Source organism: Mustela erminea, chromosome 18 (assembly GCF_009829155.1).
Source record: "Mustela erminea isolate mMusErm1 chromosome 18, mMusErm1.Pri, whole genome shotgun sequence".
NCBI classification, from domain to species: domain Eukaryota; kingdom Metazoa; phylum Chordata; class Mammalia; order Carnivora; family Mustelidae; genus Mustela; species Mustela erminea.
Genome location: NC_045631.1, coordinates 7,731,618 through 7,758,237, shown reverse-complemented (window position 1 = coordinate 7,758,237; position 26,620 = coordinate 7,731,618). Strand labels below are relative to the sequence as shown.

At 50.0% G+C, this 26,620-nt stretch overlaps 1 protein-coding gene across 1 annotated transcript in view; it reads right to left on the bottom strand.

Annotated features, from left to right (window-relative positions):
- Window positions 1–216: 216 nt before the first annotated feature.
- LOC116577812 (heparan sulfate glucosamine 3-O-sulfotransferase 3B1) overlaps window positions 217–26,620 on the bottom strand; it is a 39,691-nt gene continuing 13,287 nt past the window's right edge. The window contains exon 2 of the mRNA XM_032321534.1: window positions 217–4,273. Within this exon, the coding sequence (XP_032177425.1) occupies window positions 3,655–4,273 (619 nt within the window). The 3' untranslated portion in view covers window positions 217–3,654. The remainder of the gene's footprint in view (window positions 4,274–26,620) is intronic.

Below are 26,620 nucleotides of genomic sequence, written 5' to 3'. Positions count from 1 at the left end.
TGCATGTTCCTGCAAGGGGCAGAGGCCTTCCCACTGATCTCATAGCCTTCAGAATCGTTTCCAAACAACTGCCACACACATTTGCAGGTTAGTTACATTTTGAAATCTGCAAGATCCGGCCTGCCCTCAGAATACATTCAGGGGACTCGTTACGGAATCAAACCCCACTCCCTTGTCCATCCGCAACACACAATAAAACATGAAAGCACCCACAAGTTGGTAAAATAGATTTTATTTTTTCATACAAAGAAATAGTATGAATTAACAGAATTTTTTTTTTCCCTAGAAACATCTTTCTCTGTGTAAAATTACTTTGTGTTATACATAGGACAAAATACTTGTTTTAATTTTTTTTTTTTTGTACATATTGGCTATTCTAACAACCAGGTTATAGAAGACATACGGCTAGAATCTGCACCGTATTTCAGATTACTGGGCTGAATGAACTCAGTCATAAATTAATGTTACAAAAGTGAAAAAAAAAAATCTAACCACACCTTTCAGTTTAATTGACCATCCTTCTTGAAAAACTGAAAAAGAAAAATGACACGGATGTCCGTGTCAGCGTTTGAGATAAAACGCTAAGTATTTCAAGTCTACTGGAAGCTTCCATTTTCCTTTCTTATGTAAATAGCCTGGCAGGATCTGAAACTGTTTCTCCAAAAGCTTAAAACTATCTGTCACTCAAAATGACTTCCAAAGAGAATCCCATGAAAAGACAACGTCTCTTTCTCCGTCATCCAAGTATTTATTATGTAGTCACTATACCTAAATACCTTTCCAGGTACCACCTCCCACATTAACCAGACTATAGCACAAACACCTCAAAGCAAGCATGGGGTAGACAGGGACCATAAAAACCTCCAATTTCTTTTTGCTGCTGTTGTTAACCTTTTTGTTTTTAACAAGCAAATGAAACGGAGATGAATAAAGTACTGCCAATGAATTATCAGAGCTTTCCCTGTAAACTGGAAAAAAATCCAAAGTACGCCCAGGGAAAAGGACTACAACAGGAACTGCTGTCTGTCTTCTAGCAGCTAAGAACTTGAGTGGGTGGTCTTGGAGATTGCTAGAACAGGAAGAAACTCAAGACTAATTGTAGGAGGAAGACATGTGGGCCCAGGCTCTATGATAACTGTCACACAACATGGGGTAACTGTGGGACAGATGCCGCGTCTGGTTGGGTTGGGAACTGTAAGCTATCAGACCCCTGTGAAGAGATGTGTGGAAGTGATCATTTATTTATCTTCTATAGGAAAACGTGCTCTAGCCCATCCTTGCTAATTATCAACATCTATTTGGATTCGAGGATTTGACCCAGAATAGAATCCTGACTCACTTCAATGTTCATGACTCAGTGACCCTCCTTGTATCTGGAGATTTCCTGTTTCAGTTGTAAGGCAGAAGATAAACAACTTAATCAAAACTGTCCAGCTTGGAAAGATGACAGGGACCCCAAGGGGAAGGAAAAATGCATGCGTGTTTTCCTACTGCCTTGTCGCATACCCTTCCCTGCGCTTTTTCTGCAATGCTACATCATGAGCTGTTATCAGGGCACGAAAGTGGCCAGAAGATGGTCAGGGCAGGGTTCTGTGGAGGTCGTGGATCCTGGCTTTTACTTTAAGTGATATTATGTTGTAAATGGAAAGAGGCATTCTCCACTTTATTACGAATAAGCAGGCTTTCTGACTGGAAAAACGCACAACCCATTAGCACCCTTATGCAGATGTCTCGACGCCCAAGCAGCAAGAAGGGAGAACCATGCGAGGATTATGGCATTCCCCTAAATGCAGCTTCTGTACTACTTGGTAGAGGCAGTCACTAAGCTCTGAAATGAACAGAGCATCTGAGGAGTAATGTACTGGAGCCCCCGTGCCCATCCTCCTGGCCAAAACCAACACGATGATCCTGACTGTTCTGCAGCTCAGTATGAGCTAACCTAGATCTGGGCTCAAACTTGTGGGTGAACACAAACCAATCACCAAACAAGACATCACCCAAGGACCAGTGACGCCGTGATCAATCTCTAAAGAGGAGTTATTTCTCTTTTCATACAAGTTCTCTTGCTCTACAGGGCGAGTTCTAGCCCATCCAACATACAAAAGGGTCTTTGTCAACATCATACCCCAACCATTCAGACACTGTGTGTCCCTTCCCACATAAGCCTTGGTGCAAATATTCCAAACGAAAATTCTTCTATGGTAGAAGCATTCTGGTTTAGGAAACAGGGTAAAGCAAATGTGTTCATTCTGTGATATTGCTATATGGTGAACCTGATGGCCATAAGCTAGCCGTCACAAATAATCTCCAACTGCTCTCTCAACAGAGAGGGATGGGGAGAGCCTTCTGCATCAGCAGCAGAAATGCTGCCTGGTGACCCTTCCTGCTGGGACCTAGCTCAATCAGAGACATCTTTATAACTGTTAAGCTCGGGAGCCGCCAGGCAACAACATTCTTTCCTCAGCCTGTCTGTGCAAGAGCCACTCTTGGTGCTCGCCATCTGGCTGTTGGCTACAGACTGTGTTGTCAATCTGTGATGAGCTAGGAATTCCAAGGAGGTGAGTTGCAGACACCAAGAAGGGGGCCAGGGATTCACTTCTTCTGCCTTTTTCACTTCCTTTTGGTGCTCTTTGTCTTTTCTCCCCACTGAGGTGGTCCGTCTACTGGATGTGCCCCACATGGGCTGGCTCGGCACCCAGCAGCACCTTGGGGGTGGGGCTCTGAGGGCATAGGATGCACCTGATCCCCCCAGGGTCTTGATACCTGCCACCCATGGGTTTGTGCTGATGATTCTGCTAGCCTAGGGGATTCTTTGGTGTGTCAGAGCAGAACTGTCTGCCTGGAGAGCCGAGCATGGTGCACTCGTGCAAATGAGAGACCGTCTTTAGTTCTAAAGCAGCACACAAGCATCTCACACATGTGACCTGGGAAAGAGGAGCTATAACATCTGCATATGCTTCAAGCTGCTTCCTGAACCAGGGACCGGGACAGAAGAGGATGCAGGGCCATATTTCAAAATCATAAGCTGATGTGAAAAGACCCTGGGACACAGACTCCAGAGAGGAGGCATGTGTCCCTGCAAAGGTAGTAACCTCCCCCCTTTTCAAACTGAGCAGACTTGGGGGGAAAAGCCTAGTGCTGTGGTCTGGCCTCTACATCCTTGGAAATGTCAACACATGGGCAAGAGGCTGCTACATGAGTCATGACCTTGAGGGAGCCACGCTGCTGGGGCAGCTGGGGGCTCCTACGAGGTACGCACGGGCAGGGAGGGAGGAACAGAAGCCGGACCACAAGACCCAAGACACAAAGAGATGGCAAGTGAATTCAGACAGCGATCGAAGGCTGCATACCCGTAACAACAAAAATCTCAAGTTGTGCTTTTCTTCTTTTTAAATAAAATGGGTGGGGAGAGGGGGAGAAAAAAAAAAACTGGAAGCACCATCCATCGTGAGGAAAAGAAGAGATTCAATACTTTGGAATGTTAACAGATTATGCAGCTAACTCTCTAAAGAGTGTGGCTAGGCAGCTTAGTGAGTTAATTGCTTATGAATTAAAAATAAATTATTATAAAATAGATTTCTGTACATTTTACATACATATAATCTCTCTCGATACATAAACCACGTGGCTAAGTCACACAGCCCCAGGGTCTGCTCAATCCCAGCCGAAGTCCTGGCCGGTCATCTGGTAGAACTTCAGGTTGAACGGCCGGTAGAACTCGCGCAGCCTGCGCACCACCTCGCGGTCGATCTCAGGGTGGGTCCTGCCCTTGGTCTTGCCCAGGCAGTGGGGTTTGCTGCTGCCCTCGGCCTTCTTGAGGCAGGGGAAGCCCTTGGTCTTGTTGAAGTAGAAGTGCTTGTCCGTGATGATCCTCTTGAGGCCCAGGAAGTCCTGCACGCGGCCCAGCTCGCCGGCCGGGTCGCTGATGAGCCGCTCGCCGCTCACAAAGAGCATCTGGCCGATGGGGAAGTGGCGCAGCCAGTGCTCCAGGTGCTTGGCGTAGATGCCGATCTGGATGGCGCTCCACGACGTGTCGATGAGGCCCGTCGTGCGGTTCTTGAACGTCAGGCTCTCAAAGGTGGGGATGTCGGGCCGCTTGGACAGCGTCTGCGTGTAGTCCGAGATGGCGCGGGTCACCGGGTCCCGCACCACCACGATGAGCTTGGTGTCCTTGGACATGGCCGAGATGCGCGCGGGCGCTTCGCGGGTGACGAAGTAACTGGGGGTCTTCTCCATGGTGATCTGGCCCTCCAGGGTCCTCGGCATCAGGTCCCTGGGGAAAGCAAGCAGAGCAAAGTCAGCTCAGAAGCAGGCACCTCTTTGGCCACGTGTGTCCACGGCCACACTGTTCATCCTGGTTCCCTCTAGTTACAGGGAACAGTGCTAGGAAGGTGAAAACATGGAAAAGGAATTTCAGAACTGAAAGGCGTGTGAACATCCCACCCGAAGCTTGGAGGCCAGATACTATCTCTGTGAAGTTGGTAGGCACCTTCCTCCAGGGTAGAAACAGCAGGACAGGAGTTGCTCTGGATCCTCCCGTGGGGGCCACCTCTCCCTTATTTTTCCCGGCTATCCAGCATTTACACTTCTCCAAACAGCCAGAGTCAGAACACAAGGTCCTTGGCCTCTGGCTATGTGCCTTCCTCAACACAACACCTGGGACTCCCAGAGACTCTGCTGCCTACGGGTTCTCGCTAGCCTGAGCTCACCAAGCCTGAGCCCACATGCACTGGGGACAGGAAGGAAGATGTCCCCCCTCCCCCACCCAGCCACGCCAGACCAGCATCAACACACAGAGACCACTGACAAAACGCCTTTACCACGAAAAGCAGGCCCGAAGGCCACCAAAACCAGGTGGAATCAGACAGAAGCTAAACCAGTACAAACCTGCCAAGAAGAAATCCCCAAGACCCAACTCTAGAAGCTTCCAGGAATACTGTAGATCCCATTTAAAAAAAAAAAAAAAAAAAAGACTTGTATGATCTCTATCACTGCATTCACTTAAGCCAAAGGATGTGGATAATACCGTTAGGACCGATGGAGATGCGGCCCATGAGCCCCACGCCAGGAAGCCGTTTTGTGGCATAAGTGAGCGCGGACAGTAACACCAACGGCAGGTGGACGACTGTGCCTCGTCTGCTCTCTGAACTTGAGCCTTCTACCATGGGAAACGGGAAGCGCGTCCACCTACTTCATTCCATGGCTACGTGGTTCATAAAGCCAGAGCCGTTCAACCCTAAAAGCTAAGGGAAGCAGGCTCCGACATTGGACTGCCTGGGTTCAAATCCCAGCGTTGCTGCAGCGAAGCTGTGTTACCTTGAACACCTTTCTTAACCTCTCTGTGCGTTTCTCTTCCTCCTCTGTAAAGATGAATGGGATGGTACTTCCCTCGTGGAAGTTTAATGAGGAGGAGAACGATTAACGATCATAGTACGCTCGGAACATGCCTGACACGCGGTCTGTAACTGACATTCACTGGCTACCCTACGACGACGATCGTTACCAGCATTACAGTGTTCGAGCTCATTTACAGCACTTGGTAGGACAAAGTTGGGCACCCATGTGTACATGAAAAGGCAAGGGGATGCGTTAACTCACAGGAGATGAAGTTTCGGGCACAGATGCACCATCTTCCATTAGCTCTGGGATAGCACTTCTGACTGCTTCCTATATGGGCCCGGGGAATTTAAAAATTGTTTTAAAAAGACCATTTCCACATTATGTCTGACCAAATATCTACCAGCTTCGGGCCACCCCTCATCTACGGAGACCACGACTCCTCTCTTGAGCCCGTTTATGGAAACGATGATACAACGTTCTATCGCGGGAGCCAGATAGAATGGGGGGCTGCACGCTGGGTGAGCTCCCCTTCACAGCAAGTTAGAGGAAAAGGTTTTTCCCTGAAGGAAGCCGGCCTGGCAGCAGCAGAGCCATTCCAGGCTTATGCTAAAGCTGGATTGACCCACTTTGCCCATTAACCACTTAGGTGAAGTCTCATCGGGCTAATGTGGGCGAGGATTAAACAGAGTTCCTGGCTCTCAACCGATTTCGCGTTTTACCCAAGAGCTGGGCGAGTCTGATAAAATCCCAAGATCCCACCTCCCCGCCCCTCCGCCCACGTTAAGCCATCTGCCACCACAGTCTACAGGAGCTGAACATTCAGAATCAGAAGGCTACCAGCACGACTAGAAGAAATCCAAACCCCAAGTTCTCTGCAGCCCCTGTATAGGTGGGGGTCTGTCCTCAAAGAGTCCATCTGACTCAGCACTGGCTTTGAAGTCAGGCTGCTCCGTTCGACTCTCGGCGTCCCTCCTGTTTGTATGTGACCCTGGATAGGTCACCTTACCTGCTCATGGCTCAGTTGGTGCCTCTGAACCATGGGGAAAATGATGATGTCCACCCCCTCTTAGGTTCTGAGAGGACTACCCAGCCAGCATTGGTGCGGAGCCTGTAGCTAGCTGGAGTCAGGAAACTGTTATCAGTTATCTTCTGTTCACTACATCTGGGAAAGAACAAGAGGGAGCAAGATCCACTGGGAGTAGAAAGCACGGAAAGAAGGGGCGCCTGGGTGGCTCAGTGGGTTAAAGCCTCTGCCTTCGGCTCAGGTGTGGTCCCAGGGTCCTGGGATCGAGCCCTGCATCAGGCTCCCTGCTTGGTGAGCCTACTTGTGATCTCTGTCTGTAAAATGAATAAATAAAATCTTTAAAAAAAAAAAAAAAAAAACTAGTAAAGAAGGAAATGGAAGAGCCTCGCTGTTCTCTAGTCCTGTTCCCTGAACTCTGGGCAGATTTCCTGAGCTCCACGGCCTGTGGGGCACCCAAACCATTCTGGGTACCAGCTCCAAGGGAGCCCTCTGCCCAGAATGGTCTGGAATTTGCACACCTGTGCGTCAGAAAGACTCAAGGGGCCTCGTGCTATGACAGAGACTGCTCAGCCCGTGCCCACAGAAAGCTCTGGGCTGCTCTCCCCTAGGCGTGCTTTGCTGGCTTACAATGAGTGGCTGACGGGTGAGATGCACACTGGGTTTCTCCATCATTTCCCGCAATGCCCCCAAGCCCCTTCTGCTCATGGAAACTGGCTCAGAGACAACTGCTTCCCAGCATACCCCTGTGGGTCCACTTGGTGGGGAACACGGCTTGGGAACTGTGTCGAGAGTCCCCGGCACCAAACCTTCTGGCAACTTACAGGCCAAGCCCTCTTTCTCCCCCTTCGGCCGCTCTGCTCCCCTGGCCCCCAGGTCCTGGACCAAAGCCTTCCCCATTCTCTTCCCGGGTCTCTTCACCAGTGGCACGTCCTGCCCCAACACTCAAAACCTCCTGGGCACAAGTGCTTCCGAGAAGAAAGGATCAGGACATGGCCAAGGGCAAGACCCCTCGTGCGTGGGCCCTGCGTGCCTCTCCCAGCAGCCCCAGGCTGGACTCCCCAGCCAGCAGGGAGGTTGCAGCTTAATTGAGCGGCTCGTTATGAAAGCCAGTTTCTCAAACTGATCGTCACAGCTAATAATTATACAGCACTTGGGAGCTGGCGAGAAACGTTCACGTGCATTATCTGATTTAATCCTCACAATGAGCCTCTGAGGTAGGTCTTGCAATCTCCCATTGACTAATGACGAAACAAGCCGAAGGGGACAGGGTGGCTCATGCAGAAGCAGGTCGCAGGCCTGCAGATGGGACAGTTGGGACTGAAGTCAACGTCCCCTACCCCGCCTTCCCTTTCTCTCATCCACGCTGCCTCCCCTCAACATCCTGTTTCTGCTTAATAGGACTTAGAACCACACCCCTGCCCTCTCTTTAAACATACAAAAATAGACACCTGTATTTTTTCCTCTCTTTCGTAGATTAGGATCTTAATAATAGGTATTTCAGTGCTAGAATCAGAGGACTACGATCGTAATTGTTTAAATAGGAGTCGGATTTCAAAACAATAGACCTCTTAGGTTCACACTCTCCAGCAGTTAGTTGCATGAAATGGGCCCCAGAGTATGAGCAACGGTGGGAAGAGATCTTCCCCTCCAGCGGCCCTGGACCCGGGTCCCCTCCTTCCCTCTTCACCAGGTGGGCAGGAAGGGGCACCTCTTCAAGCACAAGTCACCGTCGGGTGCTTGTGATACCCATGGGGCTGGAGAGGCAAGTCTGAGGAAGACACAGGCTTACACCGTGAGAACTGCCCTAGCACAAGCCTCCAAGAACCTGACCAGACAGGCTCACCCACGACAGAAAGCAGAAAGGACCCCTCTTTACCGAAACCAAAGTGGGTAAGGCTGGCATGTCAAAACCTGAGACCCGGGTGAGTCTAGAAGGGTCGCAGAGACTTTTTCATCTTGTTGGAGGCTATTCACAAGAGAGCTGTGTGCCACATTCTGGGGCGCTGGTTTCCTCCTGGAGGCATAGCAGGCTCATCTAGAATGCTCTCAACTCCAAGCCTGGGTTCTATCGCAGACCCCCGGAATCAGGCCCCAACGCAGCAATCACTTAGACACACCCACCACTTACTCTGCTGATAACAGCGGAAGTTTTCCAGCAAACCCAAGGCTTCCCACTTGTGTGAGAGGCTCAGAGTGAAGTCTTGAGGTCCCACTCTGTCTGCTGCAGACCAGGTGCCGGGGCAAGGAGGGCTGCAGAGAACACAGCCATTGCAACACATAAAATACAGTCTGGTTTAATGCAGAGAGAAGGAAAGGATGTTTGCTGCCCCGAAACATGTGTGTGCCACAGAAACACACACGCACATATGCACACAGTCAGTTATCAAACCCAAGTCAGGCTGTCAGGGGAACAAAAGGAGGCAAACTGAAGGAACCAGAAGAAAGACAAGTCCTGATCAGCAGCAGCAAAAGTTAGACAGCATCAACGTAAACAGGAGACAGGAAGGCAAACAGGTCAAGAACAGCGCAGGTATCCCAGGGTCCTGGGATGAGCCCTGCATCTGGCTCTCTGCTCAGTGGGGAGTCTGCTTCCATTCCTCTCTCTCTGCCTGCTTCTCTGCCTACTTGTGATGTCTGTCTGTCAAATAAATAAATAAAATCTTAAAAAAAAAAAAAAAAAAAAAAAAAGAACAGCGCAAGTAACTGGATGGTCTGATGACGCTTTTGCCGAAGTATGTAGCTCCAAATGAACCAAAATTCTCTGCTCAAAACACAAACAAACAAAAAACACAACAACAACAACAAATCTAAAAAACAAAAAAACCCCGTAAAACCGAAGATGAGTTCATGGTCAGAAATGACCCCCTGAGCCCTTTCCAGCTTGTCTCACCAGGAAGCGGGGCGGGTCAGGAGGGCGACTGCCAGAATGAAGTTCCAGGATTTAGAATCTCCAGCTCTCGGAGGACGCAGCACTGTCTCTGCCTGTGCCTTCCCCAGACAGTGGAGGAGGCGAACCCGCCACCGGCAGTGTCCCCTTCCCCCTGGGCGCTGGTAGTCACAGTCACAGGGCTTCCGAGAAGCACAGAGTTCATAAACCGACGAACATCCCCAGGTCCCGGCCTGGCTGTCCTGTGTCCCTGCTAAAAGCCAACAGTTAACAACCAACCTCCAGGCCTCACTGAGCAGAAAATTCGCCTGAGCCACACAGTCCTAAAAAGCCCTAGATTTCTGATGTTCTCCAGCAGCCAATGTGGCCCTCATTTGCCTGCCCTGTTTCTTTCTCTCCTCAGCTGACACCCCCTGCTCCCGTGGTCCCGCCACTAAACCCCTTATTTGAACTGGCAAATGACACAACAATAAAAAGGCAGATTATTGAAATGGGTGTAACCTCAGTACAGCCCAGCAGATGCCGGAGACGTTTATGCACAGCAGATGCGAGTGAATGCATTTGAGACAGCAGACAAAGCTGCAGGCCAGCCACAGTGCGCTGGGGAGGGTCCTGCTCCAGCTCAGATCCAAGAAAACCAGGAACCGGAGACAGCCGAGAACATTCGGCCTACCCCTTTCTCCTCCCCCACCAGGAAGCAGGTCCTTGCTTGGTTGCAGAAATACCCCCACGTTTTCTGAACTCCCACAGAGATTTCTTCTTCTTTTTAAACATTTCTTTTTAACTTGCATATAATAAAGAATTACCCTCGGGGTCCAGCTCCGTCCAGCACTGGGAAATGCCACCACTCCCAAATCTGTCCTTGAGCAGCCCCTTGCCAGCAATGACCTTGGGGCGAGCAAAATCCACAGAACAGGCTCTCTTACAAAAGGCCACAGGATGCCCAAATCCTTGTTCAGATACTGGTTGGAGGAAAATACGGATTGAAATCAGAAAATGGTCAACAGGGATTCAGTTATTTGTACATTACAGATATACTGCAGTTAAAAAAAAAAAAATTTCCATAAAGGTCTCGGTCCTGGTTCTGGTTCCGCTCCTAACTGGCATGGTCCCCTCTAGCCATACCCCTGACGTTCTGGGCTGGAAACTTAGCACAGGGACCCCTGGGTGGCTCAGTCGTTAAGCATCTGCCTTTAGCTCAGGTCATGATCCCAGAGACCTGGGCCTGAGCCCCCCCACTGCGGGAAGCCTGCTTCTCCCTCTCCCACTCCCCCCTGCTTGTATTCCCTCTCACTGTGCCTCCGTATGTCAAATAAATAAATAAAATCTTAGTAAAAAGAAAAAAAAAAAACCCCAAAGTTAGCAAAGCCAAGGAGGCATCCGTGCTCTGCTCATTCTGAGAAACTTTTCCAACAACCGACCACCCTGGGGACGCACAGGCCAGGAATCCAACTTTAGCTTCCCCGCAAAGAAACCCCAAGGCCAGCCTCTGAGAATTCAACACCCAAACTCGAAACAAACAGAACCATCTTTCCAAACGGAAGAATCAAGATTTCTAGAAAGTGTATAACCCCAATACCAAAAATAGTGAAATAAAAATAAGCTACCTCATTCGTAGTACGGGCAGCCCCAAATCTGTCTAGGAAACAAAGACATCGCCTTCCAATGGCAAAAAGCAGGTAGAGTGCCACCCAACAAACCCACAAGCATCCGCAGCTGAATGCAGAGACACTGGGATCCGCAGAGATCAGGGAAGAGGAGAGAGGAAGAGACGGACAGTTGGGGAGCAAGGAGTTTTCAGGGCAGGAAAAACTGTCTGCATGATACCATAATGATGGCTATGTGGTATCCTCTGTTTGTCCAAGCCCATGGGATACACACACGGAGAGGGAACCAGGAGACAATGACCTGTCCAGGCAGGTTCATCAGTTGTAACAAATGTCCCTCTTTGGTGGGCAATGAGGATGGTGGGGTACACCTGCACCTGGGAGGGGGCGGGGGTCCATGGGCATTCTCGACAACTTCTCCTCAATTTCGCCATGAAATCTAACACTGGGTCAGAGGGAAGGGGCCAGACCAGCGAGAGGGAAGCTGGAGGTTCAGCGAGAGTTGAGTGCCTTAGTCTCCCCATCACAGGGAGGCCAACTAGAAGGTTCAGGAAGGGCAGCACAGAGTGGGGGCAGGGGACAGGAGGCACTCAGTACCCCAGGCCAAAGTGTTAAAGCATTTTCAAGAGAAAACCCAAAGGCAAGACAAAAGCAGGCCGCAGGGTTATCAGGGCTCTAAGCACAGGTGTCTTATCCAGCACCCCCAAAAATCCTCCCTGGTGTCTGGTGACCCTATAAATCACAGGGGGCCTCCAGGGTCAGACACACAAGACCCGCAGCCTATCCCTCCTCTTTCCTCTCCTACAGACAGACTAGGTACCGGGGGACCAGGAAGGAGCTTCTGGAAACCCTAACCGTGGACAATGCTGGAGAAACGGGAACTCAAAGCATGGGCTGTCACTCTGGGAAGTTTCTCCTTTAAAGCCGCTGGCTTCCCCGGGAGGGGAGGCAGGAGGAGGGGGTGGGAGCAAGATGTGTATCAGCTCGGGGGCCCCTCCTTATCTGGAACCTTCTTCCTTTCCTAGGGAGGCTCAAAGCCCACCCGTTCTGGGAGCTCCCCTTCAAAGAGCAGCATCTCCATAAATAATTATCTCCATTTGGGGGAGATGTTTGCATATCAAAGAACCCCTTGGGGAGGGTTTAAAAATAATTTAAAATGAAATTGTAAATAGTCTGTTGTTCTCAGTGTCTCTCCGGGGCAGGACCGGTGGGGGCTGCCGGAAGTGATGTCATTATTCATTATAAAGTTTACTGGGCCTTCTCCCCTTCCTTTTATTATTATTATTTTTTTAAAGGTAAGGGGTAGAAAAGAAAAAACCAACAAAGGCTGGACTCCCCCAGACCCCTCCTCTTCCAACCCTCCCCCCCTCTCCTTTCTCCACCCCCAGCCCCCAACCCCCACTGCAAGGATTTGGCCTCCATTGTCCTAGAATTTCAATACTGCTCAGAAAATGAAAAGGCCCTGAATGCCATAAGGGGGCAGGGCGAAAAAGAGCATCTCGCTCCTCTGGGTCAACTCAAGATGCCTTTTATTTTGGCAGAATCCTCTGTTATAGACCCTGTTTCACAAAGGCTGGGAGTTCCTGTTCCTGGAAGGGGCTGGGGGTGGGGAGAGGTGGTGGGGGGGAGGAGGGAAGAGTTTCAATTAAAAGCTAATAGCCTTTTGTGAAGAGCTCTCTGGGGCACTGCTCCAGTTTACTGGACTTCACTGTGTGCTGGGACTGATCCTGTGAAATGAGAGTAATCTGGGTCCCATCTCCCGGAAGAAAACAAACAAACAAACAAAATTTTCTGACCATTGGAAAGAGAGAGAATATTCTGGGAAGCAGACTTTTTAGAAAGTAAATTCAGCCCCGTGGTGGGGCGGAGCAGAGGACCCAGACAGGACGACAGTGGGACACCAAAATCCAAACCCAAGAACCCTGGGGTTTGGTCTCTGATCAGCACCAGCTTCCGGGGCTGGAAGAGGCTGCTTTTCCCTGGGGCAGGAACGCAGGAACCCAGCAACCCAGCGCCAGCCCAGGGCAGAGGCGCTCACTTGTTGCTGTAAATCCTCTTCTAGCTCTCTGCCTCACACGAGAAAAGCCGCCTTCCCAGTGCCCTTGGTAACTGGCAGCAAAAGTTTGTAAACAGGACTCCACCCAAAAGCCTTTGAAGCCCTCGGCACTGCCAGTCAAGTGATTTTCCTCTGATCTTGATTGATTGGCAGTGCCAGTCAATCAAGATGGAAGGAAAATCACTACCTTCGGCCAGGGAGCTGGGAGATAACCCACAGGACAAGGGGAGGGGGCTTTCTGGCAATCCATGAAAGCCTAAAGGACTCCGGCACCTGAAGCTCTGGGGTCTGCCCCCGCCCTGCCCCTGACAAGCACCTAAGGCCTTGGACGGCAGGCAGGCCCTCAAAGCTTTGGGCTTGGTTTCCCTGTATATGCAAGTGAATGCGCTGGTTTAACAGGATGTTCTTCGGCTCTAAAATTCTAAAAGATGACCCTTAAGCTCTCCACCTCTCCCTCGCCTTCAGCCAAAACTAGCTATGGTACCACGCCAGTCAGCAGGGGTGAAGTAGACCGTCTATGCTAGCTTGATGAGTCAGATACGCATACACTGCACCTCAGGGGCGCCGGTATAGACCAAACCCTAGGGTGTAATTCAGAGGCCAGTCACACATGTCCTAAATCTATGCACCCTGTGTTAAGTAGCCTGACACCTGGTAGAGTAGAACAAAAAGCAGGACTCAAGGTCAGGCTATGTGGCCTCCGGCAAGTTGCCCAATGTCTCTGAGCTGCCTTTCCTCACCTGCAAAATGGAAATATTTGTCCTGCCCAGTTTATGAAAATCTTTTCAAAACATTTCAAATGTAGTTTGCAGGTGAGTAACCCCTTAAAAGCACCAAAACCCTACCCAAGAGTAAGGTGCAATGAACCCCATGCTCATCTCCTCTGTATTATCTCCTCTGGCGTACAGCCCTAGATATTTCTAAGGAAATATTGCCAAACAAAAAGAAACACCAAACTGGTTCTTAAACTCAAATGGTTATGTAAAAAACAAGTATGTGAGGGGCGCCTGGCTGGCTCAGTTGTAAGAGCATGTGACTCTTGATCTCAGGGTTGTAAGCTCAAGTCCACGTTGGGTATAGAGATTACTTAAAAATACAATCTTAAAAAAAAAAAAATAGAATCTGTAAGACAAACAAACACATATCTGAAGGAGTCTTTAATCCTCATTTGTGCTATGAAGGATCTCATATTCGGACCTTCCTTCCTAGTCCCTGGCAGGAGGCTGGAGAGAAATGAAAACAGAGTGCCCCTTCTTGGGTTGATTTAACTGAATGAATGTGATGATGACCCAAGCCAAAGAATAATGGAAAACGAGGCAGTGTTTAGTAGGAACACAACCTATGTGGGAGGATTATTTCTTTTTCTTAACATGAGACGGAATGATGTTTACAAGCAGCACCAAACAGCCAGTTTAGGGGCAGGGGTCCCCCTCTGAGGCTGATGAAAAGAAACAACCCACTTGGCCAATCTGGAAACAAGATCTACGTGGCCAAGACTCAATGTCATCAGTTCCCTTCCTGCCTCCTGGCAAGCCAGCCAGTAAGGTTTTGGGACCAGAGAAGTCCCAGTCAACTCTTGACTTAAGCCCAAGACAAGGGCTCCATCCCGTTCTCCATTTCCCTTCTGCTCAACAGACAGAACCCGGCTTTATGGTGAGCAACTGAAAACGGTATAAAGTAAATGAGGTCCATAAAAATCCTGAGACCCAAGTTTAAGTGAAGTTAAACTAGGGAAAGGAGTACAAATAAACTTCCCTTATCACAGGCTTTAAATAGCTCAAGCCCGTTTTAGAGAAGGAGTACTTTCCACCCAGAGAGAACATCCTAGGCAGTCTATGCACTTAAAGAAACTGCTGACAAAGGAAAAAAGGGATGATTCTTATCTTGGACTTCTTAGGTCACCAGCACTTAACGTCTTCCTGGTTGGTTTGGCCCAGGGCTTGAGGCTGACGGAAAGGTGTCTCAAGGACATGGGTGGCACAGCACAGCCAAGGCAAACTCCAAGGACGCCCCCGCCCCCTGAAGCCCCACACTTTCGGGGCATCTCAGCTCGGGAAGCAATGGAAGGTCACCAGAGTCCATTTCCAGCAGGAGAAAAAAGTCCACCCCCCCCCCAAATTCTCAGCCATTCATTGTCATGGACAACCATCTTTTTTTTTTTTTTTTTTAAATAAAAACAATAAATCTGGAAGAGATGAGAGTCTGCCTTGTTTGTGCATTTCACATCCAAAGACAAGAGAGACGATGATGCTACGTTCTCCTGAGTGTGTCCCGTTGTGACTTTCTACCTTCCATGAGAACATTTTGGCGGAGGATCCTGCTGGTGAGTCTTAAAATTTCCCCCAAGTCTGTGCTTTAGACAAAGTGTTGTTCTCTCCCTTGACCCCGCCAGGCCCACAAGGGAACCAAACCATAAGCACCAAGCAAATCAAATAACGGAATGGCTAGTGACAGAGCTGCTAGGAATTACCAGGGAGATTAGCCTTTTAGCCTGCATCAGCCTGAGCAGAAAACTAACCCCATAACTATTTTTAAGCCTAATGACGATTTCTAAGAACAAGACGTTTGGTGGGATCTTACTGCCCTCCATGTTTTGTTTGTATCTGTTTGGGCTGTGGATGTTCCAGATTTTTATCTTCAAAAGAAAACACAAGACCAAGAGCAAAACTCGGGCATAGGAAGCGCTTGAGAGTAATGGGCTCCGTGAACACCTATGTGAATGAATGGAAGGAAATGAGCCAGCAAGCCTTGATGCTTGATGATCCTGAGGACTACAGTACAAAAATGTCAAGACAACTGGGAGTCTCCTGGAATAAAAAATTAGCATCGTCCGGGTCAGGTTCGAAGACGGTGAGGCTCTCAGCATCCCAACGCCCCAAAGTTAATTCTAGAGACATTTATGGGTCATCTCACCCATGACATTAAGTGACACAATTATACTAGCAGGCTATAGACACAAGGAAGGTCTTGAACTTAAATGCCCAGAGATAGGTGAGATACTTATCATGAGTGATTAAGGAATCAGTGATATGGAGAGTGTGTATCATTTGTGGGGAGGATTCTTGCCCTCCGGGGGCATACTGTACATTTGGAGAGACACTGACCAATGCATGGGAAGTTTACCGACACACACTGTATGCTTGGCTCCAAGTGAGAAATGCAGAAAAGAAGCATCCAGGTGTGTCCTTTGGGACAACTGAAGCTTCCAAAGGTCCCAAAGGTCGGTGGAAGTGAAGAAGACAAGACGAAAAGATAGCTAAGTTTAGGAACCTAAGACAGTGGCTGGGTCATTTAGCCTGGGCTGAAGATCTTTTTTGGAGGAAAAGCGAAAAATCAGGTTAGAAAGATCGGAAAATGGGCTGGCTGCCCTTCTCCAGGCTACCCAGCCTTCCGTCCAGTACCTCCCCAGACAGCTTCCCAAACGTTAATGCGAGCAACCTTCACAGTCCCTCAGCATGCGGAACATGATGTCCCAAATCCCTGGCAGGCCATGGGTCTCTCTCTGAGGGTACCCCATGTTCCCCACCTCCCTTTCTCACCCCTCCCCCAACTCTCCAGCATGCCAGCTGTGGGCAGGCACCTGCATTTCCTCAAATGGGTCATGAGGTCTCTTGCCACTCCCCAACACCCTCCTCCAGGGACTTCCTTCCTTCTAGAATATTCTTCCCAGTCCTCCTCCTTCTAAAAAAAGTTTCTATGACAGTCATCCCTTCCCCATTCTGGGTTAGCAATCCCTGCTCCCTTCTCATAACCACCACCCTCCCAACACGCTCCTTCAAATACACACACGTACACACACACACACAGTCAGCATGACTTTTGCCCATCTGCCGTTTCACTTCTCAAGGGGGCTGCAAACTGGGCTGCACCTTATTTTCACGGTGGCAAAACTAAGTGGCTGTTAGGTGAATGAAGGGTTAAGTGGGTGAATGAATAAGTGCCAGACAGATGTTGGATGTGATCTGAAGTGAAGAAAATCCACATCAAGGGTAGGATACGAGTGGCGCGAAGACACATTAGGAACGTGGCATACCGTGCTCCCCAGCAGTGCTGATTAAACAGATCTGGGCTCTGTGAGCCTCCTGAAGACTGAGAAGAAAATGTCAAAAAATCTAGAATGAGCAAAAAAAAGACTACCAGTGCCTCCAAGAGAAAACCATGTTGTGCAAAGAGCGTCCTTCCGGTTAGCTGACTGTAGCCTTTGAAATATTTTGCAGATCTGTGAATCACGAACAACAATACAGAGTTACTGACCCTACATATGCAGAGGAATGCTTGCTGAAGGTTCTGTGGGTTTCCCTCTCCACTTCCCACCACCTGGAGAAAAGTCCGTTTCTCGCTCTCTTTGAAGATTTGTATTAACATTTCCTTATTCCAAGTGAACTTAACACCTGCCTGGTTTTCTCATTAATGAGGAATAAAACAGGGGCGCCTGGGTGGCTCAGCTGGTTAAGAGTCCGACTCTTGGTTCCAGCTCGGGTCATGATCTCAGGGCTGTGAGACTGAGCCCCGTGCCCGGCTCCACGCTCAGCATGGAAGTCAGCTCAAGATTCTCTCTTCCTCTCCCTCTGCCCCTCCCTACCCACTCCCACCTCGGCAAGCTCACTCTCCCTCTCTCAAATAAATTAAATATTAAAAAGAAATAATAAGTGAGGGATGCCTGGGTGGCTCAGTTGGTAAAGCATCTGCCTTCAGCTCAGGTCATGATCCTGGGGTCCTGGGATGGAGCTCTGTATATCAGGCTCCCTGCTCAGCAGCCTCCTCTCTGCTGCTCCCCCTGCTTGTGCTTGCTTTCTCTGTCAAATATATAAATAAAAAAGGAAGGAAGGAAGGAAGGAGGGAGGAAGGGAGGGGAGAAAGAAAGAAATACAAAAGAGAGAAAAGGGAAGAAAAAGAAAAAGAAAAGAAAGGAAAAGAAAAGAAAGAAATCTTTAATGTCTTTATTAAGGAACTATAAAACTTCATATTTTATCGAGTGAGGAGTCACGCTTTACCTTTTGTTTTCAGAGAAGGATTCTTCATCAAGAAGGCTGGATTAGGGGCACCTGGGTGGCTCAGTGGGTTAAGCCTCTGCTTTCGGCTCAGGTCATGGTCCCGGGTCCCGGGATCGAGCCCCGCATCGGGCTCTCTGCTCAGCAGGGAGCCTGCTTCCCTCTCTCTCTCTCCACCTGCCTCTCTGCCTGCTTGTGATCTCTGTCAAATAAATAAATACAATCTTTAAAAAAAAAAAAGAAGGCTGGATTAACCGTATGTTTGGAAAAGTGTTCTTCCTGCCAGTGGTGTCCTCTTCACGTCAAACCCCCTCCCCCATCTCATTACCAAAGAACAGTCACGCCCTCTTTTAACCGACAGCCTGTTTTCAATGACACGTGTCTTCATGGTCTGTCTGTCTGTCCACGAAGACAACCGGGGAGCTACGGACCCACAGTCCCGCAGGAGACGTTTCTTGGGCCCAGTCGTGGCTCCCTTTGCTGCTTCTCTTGTCTCCTGTCACAACGTATGTGTCTGCGACCCTTTGGGGTATCATTAAAAACCACTGCTAAGTAGGTTTCCAAAAAGGAAGATACAGAATAAGGGAGATTCTGTGCATCTGAATGGGAAAGGGGAGCGCGGGAGGACGAACACAAGGGCCTATAATGTGAGGCCATTTGGAAGGAAGAAAAAAACGAAAGGCTGGGAACAGGACAGAGACGAGGGGAGAGGTGGCAGCAAGGGTCACCGCCCCTTCTTAGGCGTGGCACGCATGTGTTGTGAATTCACCCAGGTGAGCTGTAGCTTCCCACAGTGGATAGGAGGTGCGAGGGAGCAGCAAAACGCAGGTGCTCCTCCAAGAACATAAACAAATGAGTTAGGTTTTCGGGTCTATAGGTAAAAAATTAAAACTTTTTTTAGGGGTGCCTGAGTGGCTCAGTGGGTTAAAGCCTCTGCCTTTGGCTCGGGTCACAGTCCCGGGGTCCTGGGATCGAGCCCCACATCGGGCTCTCTGCTCAGCAGGGAGCCTGCTTCCGCCTCTCTCTCTGCCTGCCTCTCTGCCTGCTTGTGATTTCAGTCTGTCAAATAAATAAATAAAATCTTAAAAAAAAAAAAAAAAAACTTTTTTTAAAAAATTGGGGAGAAGGCAATTATCAACCCAGATTCTGGCTAGAACTCTGTTCCAGAAAGGCCAGTTGTGGGCCGATGGGGCGGCCTGGAGCGGGTGGCCAGCCTTCCTCTGAAATGCTCAGTGGCCTCTCCGTTTGGGGACAAAACCAAATAAAGGCCTTTAAGCTGCTACTTTTCCAAATGAATCCACTTCCCACTCCCGGGGGCTGGGAACACACAGCACTAAGCCCATGAGCAAATACCACCTAAAGGAGAGAACAAGAGAGATGCTCTCCGCTGCCCCATTAGCCCGGCTGGGAAATTAATGGAGTTCAAACCCCTCCAAAGACGGTCTTTCTGCACTGGCTAAATGCACGCTGATTAACTCGTCACTTGGAGGCAGGCTCCTCCACGACGTACCACACTGAGAAATGCAGTCATTTGACTGTAGGAAGATCTGCTTAACGACGGTACCCCACCCGTCTTCCAGAAAGTTCTCCAAGGACCCGGAATTCCAAGAGAGGTCTTTTTTTTTAAAGATTTTATTTATTTGACAGACACTGAGAGAGGGAAACAAGCAGGCAGAGTGGGAGAGGGAGAAGCAGTCGCCCCGCTGAGCAGGGAGCCCGATGCGGGGCTCGATCCCAGCACCCTGCGGTCATGAGCTGAGCTGAAGACAGTCGCTTAACTGACTGAGCGACTTCTTTTAGCGACAAACAGGGTATCTGATGAAGGAAGGACTCCCTTTCCTGGGACCCTCTTCCTCTGAAGGGAGACCATGCACCTCTTATTTCGAACAGAACAGAAATGGTGAGGACCTTTGCTCACTGCCAAACGTGGCTCCACCGAGAACCCGAGAAACGGGATGGGCCCTCTGGGGCAGCATTATCCACGAAGGGGACATGGACTTTGGGATTCAGCTTCAGGGCTTCACAGACCCCAGGGGCCCACGGAAGAGCCTGACACAGCCCAACAGCCACATGTCAGGCATTAGCCAGACTTCCCCACCAGAATCGGACTGGGGTGGTGCGTTAGGAGGTCAGTGCCCAGAGCCCAGGGGACATGCATCCTCCATCCGCGTAATGCGCCAGGATCACACTTAACCCCCGTGAGCTTCCCTCGCCCCCTCGGGTTTTGCCTACAAATGGGACACCGCACCGTTACCTTAGTAAGCATCGACGTGACATAATGGGTCTACGCGTGGCCTTGGAAAGCCACAAAAACCCTGATCGCTAGAAGACCCCGAGTTCATGGCACAGAACAAGAATTCTGCCCCTGGTAAAGAAACGAGCTTCCTTTGATCAGATGATGGTTCGTTCTTGTCACTGCCCGTAAGGAGGTCGATTCTGGGACCTGCCCAGCACTTTATTCACGAGAAGGCACGGGACGTCCACAGTCTTGGTGGTGCTCCCCACCAACCTTCTCAGGGGACGTGGGCTCCATTTTTGAAATGGGCAGGGCGAGGGCTGGGGGCGGCGAAACAGGGCTGCCCCCAATCAAACACCAGACAATGGCAAACCAAGGACTGCGGCTTCAGGATGTTTGGCTCTGAATCTCCCGTCCATCCTAGCTCTCGACATTTCTAAGAACCTCCTAAGAGCAAAAGGCTCAAATGACCCAGTCCAGCACAGGACCCCCCTGACGCACCTCACACCACCACCCCCTTCCTAAAGAGGTTCCCACCGTCCCTTCCCTCCCTTTCTGATATTAAGAAATAAAAAGGGTTGCTTGTTTTGGTTTTTTTTTTTTTTTTAAAGATTTGTTTATTTATTTGAGAGAGTGAGAGCTAGAGTGAGCAAGGGGTGGGGGTGGGGCAGAGGGAGTGGGGGAAATAAAGCCAAGCAGATTCCCCGCTGAGCGCAGAGCCCGACTCGGGGCTCGATCTCACCACCCTGAGATCACGACCTCAGCTGAAGCCAAGAGTCGGACACTTAACCAACTAGATCACCCAGGAGTCCCAGAATGGCTGGTTTCAAACTAATTTCTGGGATGATAAGGGCTATAAATTATAATGAAATAAACATACACTAAACAAAGGTGTGTGGGCGCGCGTGCGCACCTGTGTGCGTGCGTGTGTGTGGGTGTGTGTAGACAGATTAATTTAAAAACTGGGAGCTAAACCTCTTGCTGGTTCCCTGCACTCCTGCCTTATGCTTTTCTTTGAGTTCACTTCTCACTCACTCTTCTGAAACAAATGATCACACACACGAAAATAATCAGATTAGCCTCCCACCAAGCATGGCCCTAATTCCTCTGTCACTGTTCCCACCGCACCCTTGAGCCCTTTGTTTTCCAGCCGGGTCGGTGTTCTGCAGGAGGAAAGCACTCGCCCCAAATGCTAGGACCGATACTCCACGACACCACTGCTCCAGGCTTTGTGCCCACAAGGCTGGACACCCCGGGCTGGAGAGAAGGAAGAATGAGAATTTTTCTTGGCGGGCTTTACAGGTGTCCGAGACAGAGGGGCTGACTGACCTGAGGTTCTCCTCCCTAATCGCCTTCTCCCCTTTCAATAAAGCAGGTGTGAAAAGGAAAAAACAAGCTGGCCCTAAATGTCCAGAAAGCCAGAAGTCATAGCCGAAGCCATCCTTCAGAAGTGAGGATACCTGAAACTATGCCAAGGTGAATGAGCCTCTCCAGTCCAGAAACAAACAGGCTGATGAATTAGTACCACAAAGCCACTGAGCTGAGCCCCCAAGAATCAATTCCATAGGCTGCCGCTTCTTCTAGCTCATTAACTATCTGAGATTACCATCATACGGGGAGTAGCCTCTCAGCTGGAAATTAAATTACCCTGGCTACCCACCAGGAATGCAGATTGCAAAGTATCTGCTGAACGATCCTGGGTTGAAAAACCCCACCACCAAAGGCTCTCCCCCCCAAGCACCATCCTCCTCTTACCAGGGCCTCCGAGCTCATCCCCTTCTTCGCCATTTCCTTCCTGAACCCTAAGAAAAACCACCGACACCAAAAGCCGCAAGACTTTCTTACTTTGGTTTGCAGATAAAGGCGCAGTAAACCCAGGTGGCTCTGGGTAAAACTACAGAAGAGGCGGCTGGGGAGGAAATGATCAGAAATCTGGCATTCAGGAAAAACAAAAAACAAACAAACAAAAAACCAGAAAAGAGAGTACAGGATGAGAAAGGAAGAAAGGAAAGGTGGCTGTGGTATGGAGAGAGTTAGGGGGCACAGGAGACATAAACCCATACAGACACCCCCGCAGCCCCTGCGAGTGGTCGGTGCAGAGGTAGGTACAAGCTCTAGTAGGAAGGGCGACAGGCCCTAATTGCACATTCAGAACAGGTGTGTGCCTGCAAAGCCACCTCTTAATTACGGGGTTTGGCATCTTGGCAACGCGAGCAGCCTGGCCCTGCTCTGCTTCTAAGAAAGCTGGGGCTGAGCATCCATGGAGCCGTTCTGTTGTAGGTCCTAAGAGCTGAGCAGTGGAATTTCTAATTACATGGCTTTAGGCTTTACCCTAATGAAAGGCTCCATCCAGACAAGCGAAAAGCAAGCAGCTTAGAGGACACGGGTCTCGAACACATCCTGAGAGGATCTCCAGCACTTGCTTCCCTTCCCCCCACCCCCGTGGCATCTTTCCTGATCACTAGCAAAAGCAATTCCCGTTAAGGACACTCAGGGGCATCTTGTAAATCCCCCCCCCCCCCAGCTGAAATACTTGAGAGAGAGACAGACAGCTGGAAAACATAGGTGTAATAGTTACGCTGTGCTAATTTCAGTTTAAAGTCAAGAGCTGAAGGCTCACTTACCAAAGACCTTGACCTCCCCCTGCTGCTGTCCTACCTTGTTTACATTTCTCCTCTGCTCCTCCTTCCCTGCATCAACCATACCTTTTCAGGTAGACCTCCTTGCCTTTTCCCATTTATTCCTCTTGCCAAGAAGTCCCCTGTCCCCACAGGGTCTGCACACGAACTCCTACTCATCCATCAAAACCTTACTAGGGTGTCCCCTCCTTTCGGAAGCCTACCTTCCCAGGGGAGACCCTCCCGCAACCCAGAACAGGTCTTCCCTTGCAGTATTTTTCGGCCTTAACCATCTCTCTCTTTTTGCGTAGTTCAAGGCCTACTGGGCCACCTCCACCCCTGCCTTCCCCCCTCAACACTCTATGGCCAGTCTCCACTAAGTGGTCAGGGTTTTTCTGAAAAAGTAGGTCAGATCCCTCCGTTCACAGAGCCCCCACTGGCATCCTTTCACGCTAAGAATACATTAAGAACATAAAGAGCTTCTCCTCTGTCCTCCCCTCCCACTTCCTTTGATCTCCACACTGTGGTCACAATGCCTTCTCTGGGGGCACGCTCCCGTCCCCTGGGCCCTCGGATATCCCTTCTCTTCACTCAGGCCTCTACTCCACGTCACCTCTCAAAAAAGGCCTCCGGCCTAACGTAGCTCTTTCCTCCCCACTAGCCATCCGATGATGCTCTGTTCTGTTCTGATTTTTCTTCACGGCTCTTATCAGTGGCGGCCTTCTCTTGTTAGTTTCCTTGTTCTTCGTTTACTGCGCCGTCTCCCTAGTAGAATATAAAAACTACACGAGGACAGGATCGGGGAGTGTGGACACGATACCCAGGCAAAACGTATCTGTGAAATGAATGGATCTTGGCAGCCCCGGAGTCTGGCACGAAAAAGATGGTCCATACATTAATAAACCCCATGCAGCCATAAGGAACCAAAGCAACACCAGCAGGGCCTTCCCATTACCGGGACACCCAGAACTAAGTGAAATCCTCCCCAGTTCCCCGTCTTTTGCTGGTATCCAGTGGACACAATCCTTTGTGGTATGCGAACATGGGCTCCCCTGGATACACTCCACTGAGCACAGAGAAGCCACAGGATTTTAGGATCGATGTGAACCAGCACTGAATCCCCATCAGGATGTAACTGACCAGCGCCCAGTGGCAGGGCACTTCTTTATGGCGCTCACATGTGGATCGTGAGGGGGGCCCCGTTCAGGACCTACGCCCACCACTGACCCAGAGTGCAATCGCTTGGGGAACACCTTTCCCGGCAGCCGGGCCTCTGCTCTCTGCTGCTGCTGTCGGCTGCTGCTGGGTGCACACCCCGCGCTCCCGTGCCAGGTCTGGAGACTGAGCAAGCACAGATGACAGACACCTGTAGGCGACGTGCCCGGCCCCTCCCCGCCCCCGCAACTGACATCCCCGAAAGACACCATCTGGGGAAGATGAGGTGGCTCTTTTGATCAAAGACCTCAAAATGAACAAAAGCCCGAGTCCTTGGGAAGCTGGCACGCGTGCTCCCCAGCGCGAATGCCCTTCTTACCGAGCACATAAAAGCCGCGGTTCCTTCTGTCCTGGTTGTTTCCAGCTGGGCCGGGAGGCAAACACAACGCTAAGAATAACCGCACATGAGGGAAACGGGGAGGAAGGGGAGGAGCGGAAGGCCTGGGGTCCAGGGCCCCTCGCCCTCACGCGGGCAGCCCCCTAACCAGGAGCACTCCCCGCCCCTGCCCCCGCCCCACCTGGGCTCTCCTGAGCCTCCTCTTCTGCCCCCCAAGGGAAATGCAATCCTTAAGCCACACCTGATGGATAACTACAGTCACCTTTTTTTTTTTTTTTTTTAAGATTTTATTTATCTATTTGAGACAAGAGTGCAAGAAAGCAAAAGTGCGGGGAGGTGCAGAGAAGCAGACTCCTGGCTGAGCAGGGAGCCCAATGTAGGGCAGGACCCTGAGATCATGACCTGAGCTGAATTCAGGCAGACACTTAATTAAGCCCCCCAGGTACCACTGGTGGCTCCCAAACCTCCCCAGTGGACTCCCATCACTTCGGGAAAGCCTGCAGCCAGGAACCAGACACGGTTCTCTCTCAACCTGCTAGAGGACAATCAATGAACATTCAACTTCTGAGCCAGCCTCCTCTCCCAGGCCCCAATACATCTACTCCACCAATGCTTTACCACTCCTCTCTCGCCTTTCCCACAGTGCTATTCTGCCCTGAACCCTTTTAATCTGCTGAGACAATGGGTCAGAAAACTCCTATCCATGCTTCAAAGCCCAGCTCAGTGGTGGCCTCTCTTTGGGTCCCCTTCTCTCAGCTCACCAAGATTGTAAGGATCCTGACAAAAGCTTAACACCTTCTTTTCCCCAAATGCTTTTAGACTGCTCAACCCATTTCCCGTGATCAAAATCTGTCTGATGCATAAAATCAAATCACGAACGAAGGAGTGGCAGACACGACATCCCAGAAGCCATACCAGGCACGTCGAGATGCCCTGGACGTGACTTAGCAGTACAGTAAGTCTGCTCTGCCTTTACTGCTTGGTTTTCAGAAGGCCCCACTGAACGAGAATAAGATGGGTATTAAATATCTCGTTAAAAGATACGTAACTTTATAGGAAGGGAAGTGAGATAAGCGTGAAAAGCTGATCAGGTACATGCAACAGGGGACCCCACTCTGGTGTGAAACCGCCTGCTTCCAGACCATGTGAAAAGCTCCTTGCCAAGCATCTCCCCTGTAAGCAAGAGCTCAGGGCAGAGGTGAGGGAGCCGTTCAAACAGGTGTTAGAATTTCACCCAACACAAGGAGTCGATGCTAAGTGTATCAGAAGATAATAAGATCATTCTGGCAAGTTTAGAGTGCTTGGAGGGGAAATCCAGATACCCTTGTAACTTAAGTTTTGTACAAACAGGTAAATTAATCCCCCCCATCTCGCTGTAAAAAGGTTCCACTTGCCTCCTTTCCCAGAGACACCTAATCTGAAAGTTTCCTTCGTTTCCGGCGCTGTGTGTCTAAAGAACACTTCTAAGTGTTCCCCCTTGGCCCCAGACAACAAAAGGGAAAATGCACGTTTAAGAAAAGAAAAAGGCAGGGGGAGATTTAAAAAAAGGGGGGAAAGCGACTGGTTTCTTTTGCAGCTCAAGGCTGCCAATGTTGATCTGAAGCAGTGAACGTTGTATCCGCTGGAGACCTGTGTGGGGGGAGTGATCCTTTCAGTGGGATGATAAACATAGAACAGAAGGACTGCACAGAGCCAGGCAGGTTGGAGGAAGGCTTCACCCTTTCTCCAGCACCATCAAGTGCCACAGAGACAGAGAGAGACAGCGAGCTTACCTTTGAAAGCAGACAGGAGCTTCTTGGAAGAACTCTGAACCAGCAATTAGGCTGCTCGGGGAACACCAGCCAGGAGAAGCCTTCTAAGGAAGCCAGCAACAAGACCCGACTTGAAATCCTCAGGATCAAGTCGGGTTCCCCAGGCCTCAGTTTCAGTGCCTTTCTGCCCATGGTCCCCAATTTACCGCAAGCCCCCTTTCTCTTTACTTCTTCTGCACAATCACCCGATCACCCCAGGGGAAAGCAGGGTTAGGGGGATGCCCATGCATTAGGTGTGAGATTACTTCACAAGTGGGAGAAGTAGGGAGTCTACCTTGCCATGAGGAGCAGCTTGTGTGCTGCCAAGGCTAAAGATGGAGAGAAAGAGCACAGGGTCAGGGAGGTGGCAAACTCCAAAACTTGAGAAACCCTGGAGCCCTGCTCTACTAACGTACCCCAAAGTGGCATCAGGACGAACACCGTGCCACAGGTGATCAGTCAATATTGAACAAAAACAGGATTCTGTACTCAAGGGGAAACACCATGTGTGAGAACCTG